The sequence below is a fragment of the Oculina patagonica genome, chromosome 6 (genome assembly GCF_052425735.1).
Source record: "Oculina patagonica isolate OP01 chromosome 6, crgOcupat, whole genome shotgun sequence".
Classification (NCBI taxonomy): domain Eukaryota; kingdom Metazoa; phylum Cnidaria; class Anthozoa; order Scleractinia; family Oculinidae; genus Oculina; species Oculina patagonica.
The window spans coordinates 34,875,540-34,889,093 of NC_135763.1; the positions used below are offsets into that span (position 1 = coordinate 34,875,540).

The 13,554-nt window shown below is 40.6% G+C and overlaps 2 protein-coding genes across 3 annotated transcripts; both read right to left on the minus strand.

Annotated features, from left to right (window-relative positions):
* Positions 1-1,441: 1,441 nt before the first annotated feature.
* On the minus strand, positions 1,442-11,924 carry LOC144658825 (uncharacterized). 2 transcript variants are annotated; one of them, XM_078519308.1, is made up of 2 exons: positions 11,664-11,924; positions 1,442-2,413 (listed from the first exon to the last, which is right to left on the minus strand). In XM_078519308.1, exon 2 carries the CDS (start codon positions 2,400-2,402, stop codon positions 1,482-1,484), a length of 921 nt encoding a protein of 306 aa, XP_078375434.1. In that variant the 5' UTR covers positions 2,403-2,413; positions 11,664-11,924; the 3' UTR covers positions 1,442-1,481. The 2 variants fall into 2 exon arrangements, with proteins under 2 accessions (XP_078375434.1, XP_078375433.1); XM_078519307.1 differs by lacking the exon at positions 11,664-11,924 and adding an exon at positions 5,843-6,241.
* Positions 8,464-9,408, minus strand: LOC144656069 (uncharacterized). The gene has a single exon (XM_078516288.1). The coding sequence runs from the start codon at positions 9,406-9,408 to the stop codon at positions 8,485-8,487; it is 924 nt and encodes a 307-aa protein (XP_078372414.1). The 3' UTR covers positions 8,464-8,484.
* Positions 11,925-13,554: the final 1,630 nt, after the last annotated feature.

The window sequence follows — 13,554 nt, forward strand, 5'->3', positions numbered from 1 at the left end:
ATTGATTTGTCGAGTGAAGTTTTCGGTCAATCCAGAGCACGTCTGCAGCGAATATTCCACACTTATTATCCCTACTGAAGCAGGGCTGTTAGAAATTTTGCGTGTAAAATGCGAATACCGTAGTGGCGGTGTTTGCGTTTGATGTTTCACGTCACTGAGAGTGTTTTGGCGGCGTGGAATACCAAGCGAAAAATTGGTCACGGTTGACATTTAACAACCAAAAAATGTTAAATCATTTCAGAATCATTGGAGTTATTTTTAATTGGTATAATTCGCAAGCCCTACTTTTGCCAGACTTGACACCGTTATCACTGTTTGTTGTTGAGATGTCCGGCAAACTTCAAAAGAACAAACAAAATGCAAATAGCTATTGTGTTTTGTGCACGGTCAAGACCAAGACATGCCACAGGCGCCCAAAGCTCTCTATCAGATTACCTTTGGACGTGACTCTTGTTTACGAGCGGTGTTGTGTTACAAAGATTCGATTTATAAGGGTTTGTATGAGAAACAACGGTTTTGCTTTAAAAGTAAAAAAATAAATATTTTGTGAACAAAGTTAACTTACTCTGATTCGTTGTTTTATTCTTTGTTGTCTGCCAGATTCTCAGGTCGATACAACGCGTTTTCGGCGAGTTATCGTTATTTAGGTGTCCACTGCTAAAATAAATATTTTACTTTTAAAGCAAAACCGTTGTTTCCCATACAAACCCTTATAAATCGAATCTTTGTAACACAACACCGCTCGTAAGCAAGAGTCACGTCCAAAGGTAATCTGATAGAGAGCTTGGGCCGCCTGTGGACATGCGAACTAGACAATGACTTTGTCAAGCTATTCACTGTGCCCTTAGCAACCATTCGATAGCTACTGCGCACATTCGGTTCCCCGGCACCGTTATGACCCCTTTTTCAGTCGTGTAACAAAGTCGAGTTTCTTCCCCCCCCCCCCCCCCCCTGATGTGAATGCAAAGGCAGTGGTTAGACTGTAGTGCCTAGCCCTTAATCCCGATACCAGACTCTAAAAACATTTATATTTCGTTGTTATTGTGCTATTTTAACGGTCACTTTTGAGATGTTTGTTGTAGCATACGAAACGTTAGGTTTTGAACAACATGAATTATTTTATCATGTTTATACTGCTTGTGTTTTGTTCAAAAGTTAAAGCTTAGCTTGAAGAACAGTAGTTTATATAATACCCCGGGGCTTGCCTTGAGCTTTTTTAAACTTTAAAAACGTTATTTTGAAACGCACACAAATGAGAGTTACAGTGAGTTTTTAACATTATCATCGAATGCTTTCACCTAAAAATAGATTTTAAAAGCATTGTCATAAATCTTAATGTGCAAGACTAAATGAGACCTTGACGACAAGTATGGGAGACCTCCCCCCCCCCCCCCTCCCCGGTTATGATATCCCACGTTATTCACAGTCTTCGCTATTAACCCTCCAATGTTCTCCCTTTGTTTAATAACCACAAATGATTCCTACTTATCATTTAACTTTTCCATCTCTTCGCTAGAACTATTTTCATTTCGCTTTTCCGGAATAAGGGAGATAAATATAATAACGGCAATTGACACATCAAAGCTCATCAAAAAGATGAAGAGATTTCTCTCGATCTGATCAACGAGAAACAAAATAATGAACACAGGGACATTCAACACGATTCGGTAAAAGATGAAGGCGAAACTCAAGCAGCAGTTGACATTACTGGCACCAACTACTTGGTATAAGCTATGCACAGAAACCACGAAAAAGTAGGCGGCCAAGTATCCGCCTGAATAGCCATGGAACGGATCCAAGTGGAATATGCTCTGAGCAAAATCAGGCCTTATAGCCAACACAATCCAGAAAACAAACTGGATAACGCCGAGGCAGAAGAGGACCAAGATAGACCCGCCGGCTTTGGGCCCGCGGCACTGCAAAATAGGTGCGAAGATTTCACTGAACAAAGTGGCCAATGAGGCTCCTTCGGTATCCCGGCACCAAATCACTAGGGTGATGAGAGCGACGGATGTATCGAGGACCATAAAGAGCAGGGCGAAGGAGAGTGGCAGCATGTTTCTTAAGATCATCATCAGCAACATGCCATTAACATACACCAGACGACCAGGAATGTTCGTCAAACATTCCTGGTGGCGGGACGTCTTGTGGTTGGAGCGCGCTGCGATCAGGAAAATAAGGCCAATCTCGATCATTGCGACCCCCGCCAAGCGAATGTACCCCTCAGAACGGCCCTCAAGGTCCACCTGTAAAATGAGCGCCCACAGCTGAGGTGCAACGAGAAAGGTAATGCCTCCCACTACAAATGCAATCAGGCAGGACCATTGAGTGAATTTTTCCGTTTTCGTCATTGGCTCATCGCGGGGAATGGACAACATAAACCTGAACCAGTCACACACCATCGTGAACAGCCCTTGAAAACAAATTAACAATTAAATATACGCTGATATTTGTAATTTCATGAAAAACCTAAGTTTTTCTTGCCTTAGTCTTGATTTGCTAACAGGCACATCTCCACTACAAATATAAATATTTGCATCAAACAAGCGACATCGAATATGTTACTGAGGAGCACCATTTGCTAGAAAGGGCACTCTCCTAGACTTTGGCTGGAGTATGCCAAAACAGCTACAGTGGAACCTCGATTTAACGAACCTCTATATAACGAAGTCCTCGATATAACGAACGATATTTTTCGTCCCAGTAATAGTAAAATCTATGGAAAAGAACCTCGATATAGCGAACAAGGCCCTTCGCCTTATATCGAGGTTCCGTATTTCAATACACCTTATTTACGATAGCCACCGGGTCTTTCATAACTGAACATAGCCTCTTACAACCTCGTTCCCAGGGACGAAGGACGCATTAGGGACGCATTCCCGTCATATCACAGCTTCACTCGAGAATTTCGCAAGCCAAGCTGATACACGATAAAGCTGTTTTGTAAACAATAAAAGTGCAAAGATGAACGAGTATGTATGTAAATTCTCAGGGAAATTACGTTACCATAACAAGTAGAATACTAATTGGCGAAGCAGTTTGAAAAACAAACATATAAAGATGGCAAAATAAATAATCTTGTGTTAAAATTTAGTTGCGTGTACAACTTGTTTTACTGTTGAAAACTCAGGCTCTAAATTTATTTGTTTCTTTTAAAAAGGCAGTTACGTTAATTCCGGCACAGGAACAAAACAATTAGAATTACTAAAAGCCTTACTGTTTTGCTTCAGGCTAGATTTTAAAAGGCAAGGCTTTTTAAACATAAAAGTCTAAAAGCACTACAAGTGAGCGAGCAACATAGTATTTCACGGATATTATTTCAGATGTCAAATAATCAATAATAAAGAAAATAAATAATGAAAAACAAATCACCGGATTATTGTTTTTTAAAGATTGTACGACCAAGAATTAAATAAATATAATTCCATACATCCATTTTTAGCTCATTCTCAAGAATGAGGTATTAGAGTCATACAGATGTTGACGGAAGTTGTTTTGCACGCGTGTGCGTGTACCAAAATTGTGTGGACGGAAGTTGTAGAACGGAAGTAATTTTACATGCTACCCTTCCCCCCTTAGTAACGTCAAAAATAACTTCAATAAAGCTCAGATGCAAATGTGAAAAGAAATGAAATCCTTGTATAGGGTAATAAATAAATTTAGATGAAATCACAATTTCGGAACTGTCTACAATGAACCAAAGATAAAGCTACGTCAACTCTCTTAATTGTAGTAATGCACGACCCGCACGCATCGTTATTACAAAAATTTATCAAATGTAAATTTTCATTTTTTTCTTTTCTAAGACCCCTCAACATGTCTTCGACCCTGACCCCAATCTGTCTACGTCCAAGAGAAAGTATAAAGAGCGATCTAAAAAATAAAATATTCAATGGAATTTTTTGGTACGTTTGAAGCAGAGTTGGTTTTAGCTGGTGACGTGACGCAGCTGATGTTCACCCGCACGCGACCCTGCACGCATTTCTGTTCGTGCACAATGAACCAAAAATAAAATTACGTCAACTCTCTTTTTTAGAAATGCACGATCTGCGCACGTGGCAAAATTAGTATCAAATATCTATTTTTTAGCTCTTTCTAAAAGAATGAGTATTATAGTGGATCAGATGTGGACGGAAGCGGTTGTCGTCCAGCGCGTGGGCAAAAAATGTGTGGACAAAAAATGTGTGGACGGAAGTTGTAGAACGGAAGTAATTTTACATGCTACCCCTCCCCCCTAATGTGAAAAGAAACGAAATCCTTTTATAGTTTAATAAATAAATTCACATCAAAACACAATTTCGGAACTTTTAAAAAGGGAAACGTGTATCAAAAAGTCGAAATGTTGACAACCTGGGGGTTCATTTTATCATGTGCTGACACGTAATCAAGGTTCATTTTAACGTGCGCTGTTACACGCAATGAAGTCCCGCCAGGCAACCGGAAGTAAATTTAATACACTACCCCTCTCCCGTTAGTAAAAGTCAAAAATAAGTTCCATGAAGAAATCTCAATATGGAGTGACGCTTGCCATATAACGTGTTCTAATTAACGTTTATAAAGCTCACTGATAAAAACACGATATCCGAGCAGCACGTTTTTGTCTCTTGTCACGTCATCTCATTTCCCGTGACTCACGTCATCCGTTTAACACGACGTGTTCGTGCGCATCTTTCTCTCAAATTTCATTCGCTGCTCAATCCATGAACAATGATTGTCACTGCCCGGTAGATGCGTGCTGACAGGTTTTCACATGTGTATCTGAGCTTCGTGGAAGATGTGAACTATTTACACACTATCCAGCCAGAAGAAAGCTCGTAACCACAATGTCCACACGTTTTAGCAGTAAAAACATGTTCTTCAAATAACGAAATTATATTTGTCAAGAAGACGAAAAGCTTTGCAGTTTAATTACACAATAGAAATACCAAACGACTGCGATCCTTCTAAGATCGATTAAAGCGATTTATTGGTGAAAAATATTGTGAAAGCCCTTTCCGTGTTTAATTGTTATGTAAATATTCTAGCTTTTCTGTCTATGTTGTTGTTGACTTTGTACATTTTCCATCAATAATAGCGCTAAGAAGAGCAAACAAGACTGGATGTCTTCGGATGTCTCGTGTGTTTGCTGGCACAGAAGGGTAAAGGAATGTGCATGCATGCAAAAACTCCACTGTTTCGCAATTCCTCCCCGCGTAATACTGATTCTCGACCTAGGATCTTCTCTTCTTATCATTTATATTTTTATTTTGCTTATCGTTCCGCGATCCGGAAACGAAATACTATTTCTTTTTTAAATAACTGCTTGTGGACATTTACGTAGCGGGGAATGGGGCCATGTAAAATTACTTCCGGCTGCCTCAATGGACTTGATCGCTTGTGTCAGCGCGTGTTAAAATACGTGAAAATACGTTTAGGGTCCCTTAGGTCTAAACAGCTGGGCAACTTGATTCACGTTGCACCATTTTAAGAAGATGTGAAATTGTGATTTCATTTCTTTTCACATGCGTATCGGATTTTGACTTTACAAGGGACTGTACTTGACTTACTGTACCAGTACATTTTCATTACCCACCACCACTCCCAAACCCTACCCCCCCCCCCCCCGAAAAAGGCAGAAGAATGAGCTGGCTCTAAGTGCCCTTTGATTATTTAAGGCACGCAACTTTCCTGAGTGTGAGCTTTGAAAGCTCAGACAATTATTTTCAGTTCTCTTACAAGTCCTTTAATACGCCTCGGTGTTGGTGGACGCCATTAACGTGGTTGCCTCTATCTTCTTATTCAACACAGTCGCATACCCGGGCCATCTTTCTGCTATTGATGTTTGTGGGCGTTAAACACTCACCTGAATGTATCTATCCAGCAACAAAATCCTCAAGCCCTTCTCAGCTGCGTCTGGTTTCTACACCCTTTGACAATATATGTCCTTTACTGGAAGCGTAGAATCGAAAAAGGCCCCTAAGAAGGCGTTAACTGTTGTATGTCTGCGTGGCTCGTAATGACATTCACGTAGGTGGAAATTCTCAGAGTGACGGCTGATTTGGCATTCAAATGGTAAACTGTGTATAAATAACTTTGACATCTTGAATGACCAATAGAAAACAGAGCTAAACTGGTGTCGATCAGGCAAAGTAGCCACACGCTGTGGGCCATGAACTGACGTCACCTTTGTGTCTGTCCACTCGAAGATCACGAGTTTACAAGCGCGTGCAGTGTTTAGAAGTTATCCTGGATATCGCACGGAATATCGCCTGATATGCAGGGCCGTAACTAGCAAGAGGCAAGACGAGGCACTTCCCTTGATTTTGACCTAAAATTAAAACCAAGCATAGGCTTAGTTGGGAAAATAATCCCCAAGTGAACAAGATTTGGTGTTTAAGAAATACCTTATGAAAAATGTTTAAGAATGAGTTTCAGAGATTTTAGTTCTCCGAATTTTCTGGAGGGCATGCCCCCAGAACCGCCCAGCAAGATCTTGCCTCGTCTATGCCAAAGGGCTGGTTACGACCCTGCTGATATGGCCTACGAGTTTGAGGTTTCTATTGGCCGAAACAGATAGCGAGCAGTCTCATCGTTTTAACATGACTCAGTGGCTGTTCTATTTAACATGGAATATGGAATATCGATAAAACTTTGTGGGAGGCGCGGTGGCCTAATGGTTAGTGCGCCGGGTACCGGCGAACTAATGCTGGGGGTAACGCTGCAATGTACTAGCATCCATAAGCTTCAATAGCCAACTGGTCTGCCTCCAGCTAGTTGGAATTTTTAACTTTGTTAAGTTCATTTAGAATATGTGTTTCCTCTGTTTCAGTTGCATGCTTGTAAACTCGCTATCTTGAAGAGATATGAAGCTAAGTGTATGACTACTATAAACAATATTGACCTTTTTTTTTTTACATTTTACATCCCATCCATGGAAAGGTAGAAATACTCCTAGTCGCTTCATGCTACCGAAACCGGGATAAGGTCGGGCCTGATGGGCCACTAGGCTTGAATGCAGACTTTCCTTTCATCTTTTATCGATTGAACTGATTTGTTGACCGTTTAATTGCGTTCGACGAAGGAGAACGCATACTAATCGCGTCGTTTTTCCGAACTCAGTCACGTGGGTACCGCTGAAGCTGAGTGGTTTTGAGCTTTGGACGCCATCTTGGTGTGGCTGGCTGACACATGGCCTCGATCCCATGCAAAACAATATGGCGTCGATTTTGGAATCGTTCAAACTTGTTTTGCTTGAAGAAATGGCCGAAACGTGTATCCGAAGTTAAAATAATACCGAAAATAACATGGAAAGCATAACAGGGTTTTATCCAGGGCGGTAGGATTTTAGTACGCAACCCAACATCGATAAAATAGTGGCCGTTCGTGGAAAGCTCCCGAAAGTTGTATGATGAGTATTTTTCTTTCTCGCTAACAGAATTAACAACAGCGGTGAAAAGATAACAGGCTCAGAGCTGGTAATCCATCAGTGTTTTCGACTGTGCTTTCGTGTGTGCTTTCTTTGTTCCTTTGCCTTCGCTTATTTCGAATATTTTTCGCAGTTTTCGCCAAGGTAAGTGAAGTTGTGTTGTGATGCCGTGTCAACTCAGCTGCTTTGCTTAACAGATTCAACTTCTCTCTACATAGACTCTATAATATACTAAATTCCCTACGGCCACTAAGCATGAGCATTGACTAGATGAATGCAGACTATTTCAAGTTAAATTACTGTTAAGTTACTTTACAACTCCTCAAATTTCTTTCAACACATCTATTGTATTTTATGATTGTAAGAAAACAGGAGGACAAAACGGAGCTGTTCCACAGAAAAGGTGTTCTTCATGCACTTCCCAGCTGGCCGAGAAAACGCACGATTTCTAACGAACCAGTCATTAAATTTTTGTGAAATTGTGCATTGTTATACTTTAGAAAGCAAGAAAACTGCTGATTACAAAAAAACACGGCCAGCCAGATGGGTTAAATTTTTTTCTCAGCCAGCTGGAAAGTGAATGAAGAACAGCTTTTCTGTGGAACCAGGGCGGAACAGCTTCGTTTTGTCCTCCTGAGAAAACAAACAACTGTTCCTCATGGGCAGTTTTTATCATCAAAATGTTTGGAATGGCTACATTTCAGATTAAAAGTCGTTTATTACTGTTAGTAATGTTGCAAATAACTATACAAACATTTTCCAGAGTATCTACTAGATATACATTGTACTCTATTTGGCACAATCAAAAGGTTTTATTCTTCTCATATGCTTTATAGAAAGATGGGTTGGTTGAAGCAGATCAGGTTTCATCAGCTTGAGCAATGTCATACATTTTCTGCATGGACAGACCTTAAATATCAAGAGAATATGATAACATAATATCATACTTCCCACTCCTTGCTCCTTATTTTCTAATCACTGTATACCGCTTGATGTCAGCAGTTATATCCCACGTTTTTCACAGTCTTCGTTATTAACCCTCCAAAATTCTCCCTTTGATAAAGAACTACAAATGATTTTTACTTATCATTTAACTTTTCCATCTCTTCGCTCGAATTATTTTCATTTCGCTTTTCCAGAATTAGGAAGATGAATATAATAACGGCAATTGACACATCAAAGCTCATCAAAAAGATGAAGAGATTTCTCTCGATCTGATCAACAAGAAACAAAATAATGAACACAGGGACATTCAACACGATTCGGTAAAAGATGAAGGCGAAACTCAAGCAGCGGTTGACATTACTGGCACCAACTACGTGGTATAAGCTATGTACAGAAACAACAAAAAAGTAGGCGGCCAGAAATCCGCCTGAATAGCCTTGGAACGGATCCAAGTGGAATATGCTCTGAGCAAAATCAGGCCTTATAGCCAACACAAGCCAGAAAACAAACTGGATAACGCCGAGGCAGAAGATGACCAAGATAGACCCGCCTGCTTTGGGCCCGTGGCACTGCAAAATGGGTGCGAAGATTTCACTGAAGAAAGTGGCCACTGAGGCTCCCTCTGTATCCCGGCACCAAATCACTAGGGTGATGAGAGCGAGGGATGTATCGAGGACCATAACGAGCAGGGCGAAGGAGAGTGGCAGCATGTTTCTTAAGATCATCATCAGCAACATGCCATTAACATACACCAGACGACCAGGAATGTTCGTCAAACATTCCTGGTGGCGGGACGTCTTGTGGTTGGAGCGCGCTGCGATCAGAAAAATAAGGCCAATCTCGATCATTGAGACCCCCACCAAGCGAATGTGCCCCTCAGAACGTCGACCTTTGAGGTCCACCTGTAAAATGAGCGCCCACAGCTCAGGTGCAACGAGAAAGGTAATGCCTCCCACGACAAATGCGATCAGGAAGGACCACTGAGTGAATTTTTCCGTTTTCGTCATTGGCTCATCGCGGGGAATGGACAACATAAACCTGAACCAGTCACACACCATCGTGAACAGCCTTTGAAAACAAATAAACAAATAAACGTTGAACAATTATCCTGCGAAATCGCGCGGAATATCGCCTGATACTTAGCCGACGAGGCCATAGGCCGAGTTGGCTAAAATCAGACGATATTCCGCGCGATTTCGCATGATAATTGTTTTATTATTCAACAAATTGTCAACCGAAACACAATTTTGCAGATAGAAAAACTGTAATTATGTAGCACTTTACAAGATTTCGGACGAATCGTCGCAACCTACGTATATCGCAGAATAATTGTTAATTATTTGTAATTTCATGAAAAACCTACGTTTTTCTTGCCTTAGTCTTGATTTGCTAACAGACACATCTCCGCTACAAATATAAATATTTGCATCAAACAAGCTACATCGAATAGGTTACTAAGGAGCACCATTTGCTAGAAAGGGTACTCTCCTAGACTTTGGCTGGAGTATGCAACCTGTCGGATAAACAGCTATTTCAATAGACCGTATTTACGATAGCCACGATATGCATGTTTGTTTTGACATTAAAATACAAATTTGACAAGTGATTTCTGAGGAACAAACAAGTTAAGAGGCTATTTTATTTTGAATAAAGCCATTTTTGTAACGTATGAAATTTCCTTCAAAATGAAGTAAACCTCTATTAAATGTTTACCAAAGTGGGTTCCGAAAGGGTCACAATAAACTTGTAAACAGAGACGAGGTTGGCTACGAACAGACGTTTTATTGATGTTTGCTTGGCGTAGCCAGTATTGAATTCACGCTCTCTTTCAAGTAGTCTCATAGTTTTAAAAAAAAGCACTGACAATGAGGATAAACGCAGATGAGACAAATTTTATTTATTATTATTCTTTTATCCTTACGCCTCTACTTTTGATTGAAATTGGAATTTTCTAATATTTTGCTTGTGGAATGTCGCGTAAAAGAATAACAAAATTTTGAGTTCTCAGTCAGACACACCAAGACACCATCGTGTTTGCAATTACAGTGCAATTTTAGGGTATGTAGACCCGGTGACCTGTTGGTTAGCGCGTGCGCGTTGAAGTCCGGAGCGACAGAGTAACATCCCATCCTCGTACCCAAGGTCTTCGTTCCCTGCCTGCGCAGAAGGGACGAAGACTCGAGGTACGAGAATCAATAACATCCGGGATATGCCTACTCACTTTATGCCATGGCAACGGAATTATTTATGCGCCAGCCGATATATAGCCAGGTCACCAACTCAAACTTAATTTTTTAAAAACATATACGAGTGTTTCAGACTTATTTTCCAACAAAACTTGTAATTGAAACGAACAAAAAATGAAGGTTTGCTCTAAAGTACTACAGTTTTGCAGTCATCATATAACAGCTGCAATTCGTATTTTTTACGCAAAGAACAATTGCAATTTTCTGCCCATAATCTGATGTCAAGGCATGTCATGACATCGGATTATGTGCAGAAAAATGCTATTGTTCTCTCTGCGAAGAAAAAGAGAAAGTCTATGTATACTGACAAGAGCCATAATCGAGGTCCAGGATTATCGCTCCTGATACTGACAAATTGATGGCTCTTAGCATGTCTCACTCCTAAAAAAGGTTGATTAATAATTTTCTTTCAATTATGACAATTTTATCGAGAAAATTGTATCTTTTCCTGCAATAAAATATTCTACGTTCTTTCTCCGTTTTCGCCATGTTTGTTTTTCGCATTCCCATCATATTACAGCTGTTACAGCTTCACTCATGAAAACATCAGAATTCGAAAGTCAAGCTGACAACACGATAAAGCTGTTTTGTAAACAATAAAAGTTCAAAGATGAACAAGGATGTATGTAAGGGAAATTCCGTTACCATAACAAGTAGATTTCTAATTGGCTCAGCAGTTTGAAAACCAAACATATAAAGATGGCAAAATAAATAATTTTGTGTTAAAATTTGGTAGCGTGTACAACGTGTTTTACTGTTGGAAACTCAGGCTCTAAATTTATTTGTTTCTTTTAAAAAGGCAGTTACGTTTAGTCCGGCACAGGAACAAAACAACTAGAATTAATATTACTAAAAGCCTTACTGTTTTGCTTCAGGCTAGTTTATACAGGGAAAGGCTTTTAAAGCAAAGTCTAAAAGTGATACAAGCGAGCGCGAAACCTAGAATTGCAAGGATATTATTTCAACTGAGAAATAATAAAGAAACTAAAATAATAAAAAACAAATCACCGGATAACTGTTTTTGACAAGTTTGTACGACCAAGAATTAAATAACTATAATTCCATACATCCATTTTTATTTTAGGCACGCAACTTTCCCGAGAGTGAGCTTTGAAAGCTCGGGCAATCATTTTCAGTTCTCTTACAAGTCCTTTAATACGCCTCGGTGTTGGTGGTCGCCATTAACGTGGTTACCTCTATCTTTTATATTCAACACAGTCGCATACCCGGGCCATCTCTCTGCTACTGATGTTTGTGGGCGTTAAACACTCACCTGAATTTATCTACCCGGCAACAAAATCCTCAAAGCTCTTCTCAGCTGCGGCTGGTTTCTACACCCTTTCACAATATATATCCTTTACTGGAAGCGTAGAATCAAAAAGGCCCCTGAGAAGGCGTAAATGGTAACTGTGTATGAATAATTTTGGCATCGTATCTTGAATGACCAATAGAAAGCAGAGCTAAACAGATGATGATGATGATGATAAACTTTATTAATGTGTCAAGGCCATATAGCCGATCAGGCAAAGTAGCCACATGCTATGGGTCATGAACTGACGTCACCGTTGTCAGTCTGTCCTCTCGTAGGTCAAGGGTTTACAAGCGCGTGCAGTGTCTACAAGTTATCCTGGATATCGCACGGAATATCGCCTGATATGTAGGGCCGTAACTAGCAAGAGACAAGACGAGGCACTTGCCTTGATTTTAACTTAAAATTAGAAACATAAATATGCTAAGTTGGGAAAATAATCCCAAGATGAACAAGATTTTTTGTTCAAGAAATACGAAAAATGTTTAAGAAAGAGTTTCGGAGAGTCTAGTTCTCCGAATTTTCTGGACGGCATGCCCCCAGAACCTCCCAGCATGATCTTGCCTCGTCTATGTCAAAGGGCTGTTTACGACCCTGCTGATATGGCCTACGAGTTTGAGGTTTCTATTGGCCGAAACCGAGCAGTCTAATCGTTTTAACATGACTCAGTGGCTTTTCTATTTAACATGAAATATGGAATATCGATAAAACATTGTGGGAGGCGCGGTGGCCTAATCTTTAGTGCGCTGGAGTCCTGATCGAGCGGTCAGGGTTCGAGCCCTTGTCGAGGTCATTGCGCTGTGTTCTTGGGCAAGGCACTTTACTCTCACAGTGCCTCTCTTCAAACAGGTGTATAAATGGGTACCGGCGAATTTAATGCTGGGAGTAACCCTGCAATGTACTAGCATCCATACGCTTGTAAATGGCCAACTGGTCTGCCTCCAGCTAGTTGGAATTTTTAACTTTATGTTCATTTAGAATATTTGTTTCCTCTGTTTCAGTGGCATGCTTGTAAACTAGCATGACCAGACCAAGTCGCCCTCTATTGGCGAGCGAAGCGAGTCGCGAAGCGACGACCGCGCGTCGAAGGACTTTGAAAGTCTAGCATGACCACTGTAAACAACATTTACGTTTTTTTACATCCCATCCAGGGGAGAGTGGAAATACTCCTAGTCACTTCATGTTGCGGATACCAGGATAAGCTGCGGCTTGATGGGCCACTAGGATCGAACGGCGTAGACTTTACTTTTACATTTTATCTATAAAAAATACTTCAGTGCCGGCAAAAAGCCTCCATTTGGTGCGGAAACATGCATTGATATTTGTCCGCTGACATCATCTGTTCAGAGAAGCGAACAGTTGATAACCCCCTCCCCTGGACTGTACGTTCTGCTCCCTCTCCCCCTCCCCCAAATCGTGTTGTTATTATCTCTTATGACGTTTATCGCAACCACAAGAGTGACTTTCGATCGAGTGTCAACCAAACCAAAGTAATCACTCCAGTCACAAAGGTTACAATCCAATGAACCAATCAAAAATCGAAGCAAATTCATTTAATTGGCGCGAAGCGCAGGAAAATGTGTGCGAACGAGTCACGATTGGTTTGGTTTTACTTTTGCTTGGTTGTGGAAGTGGCGCGAGTTTTTTTT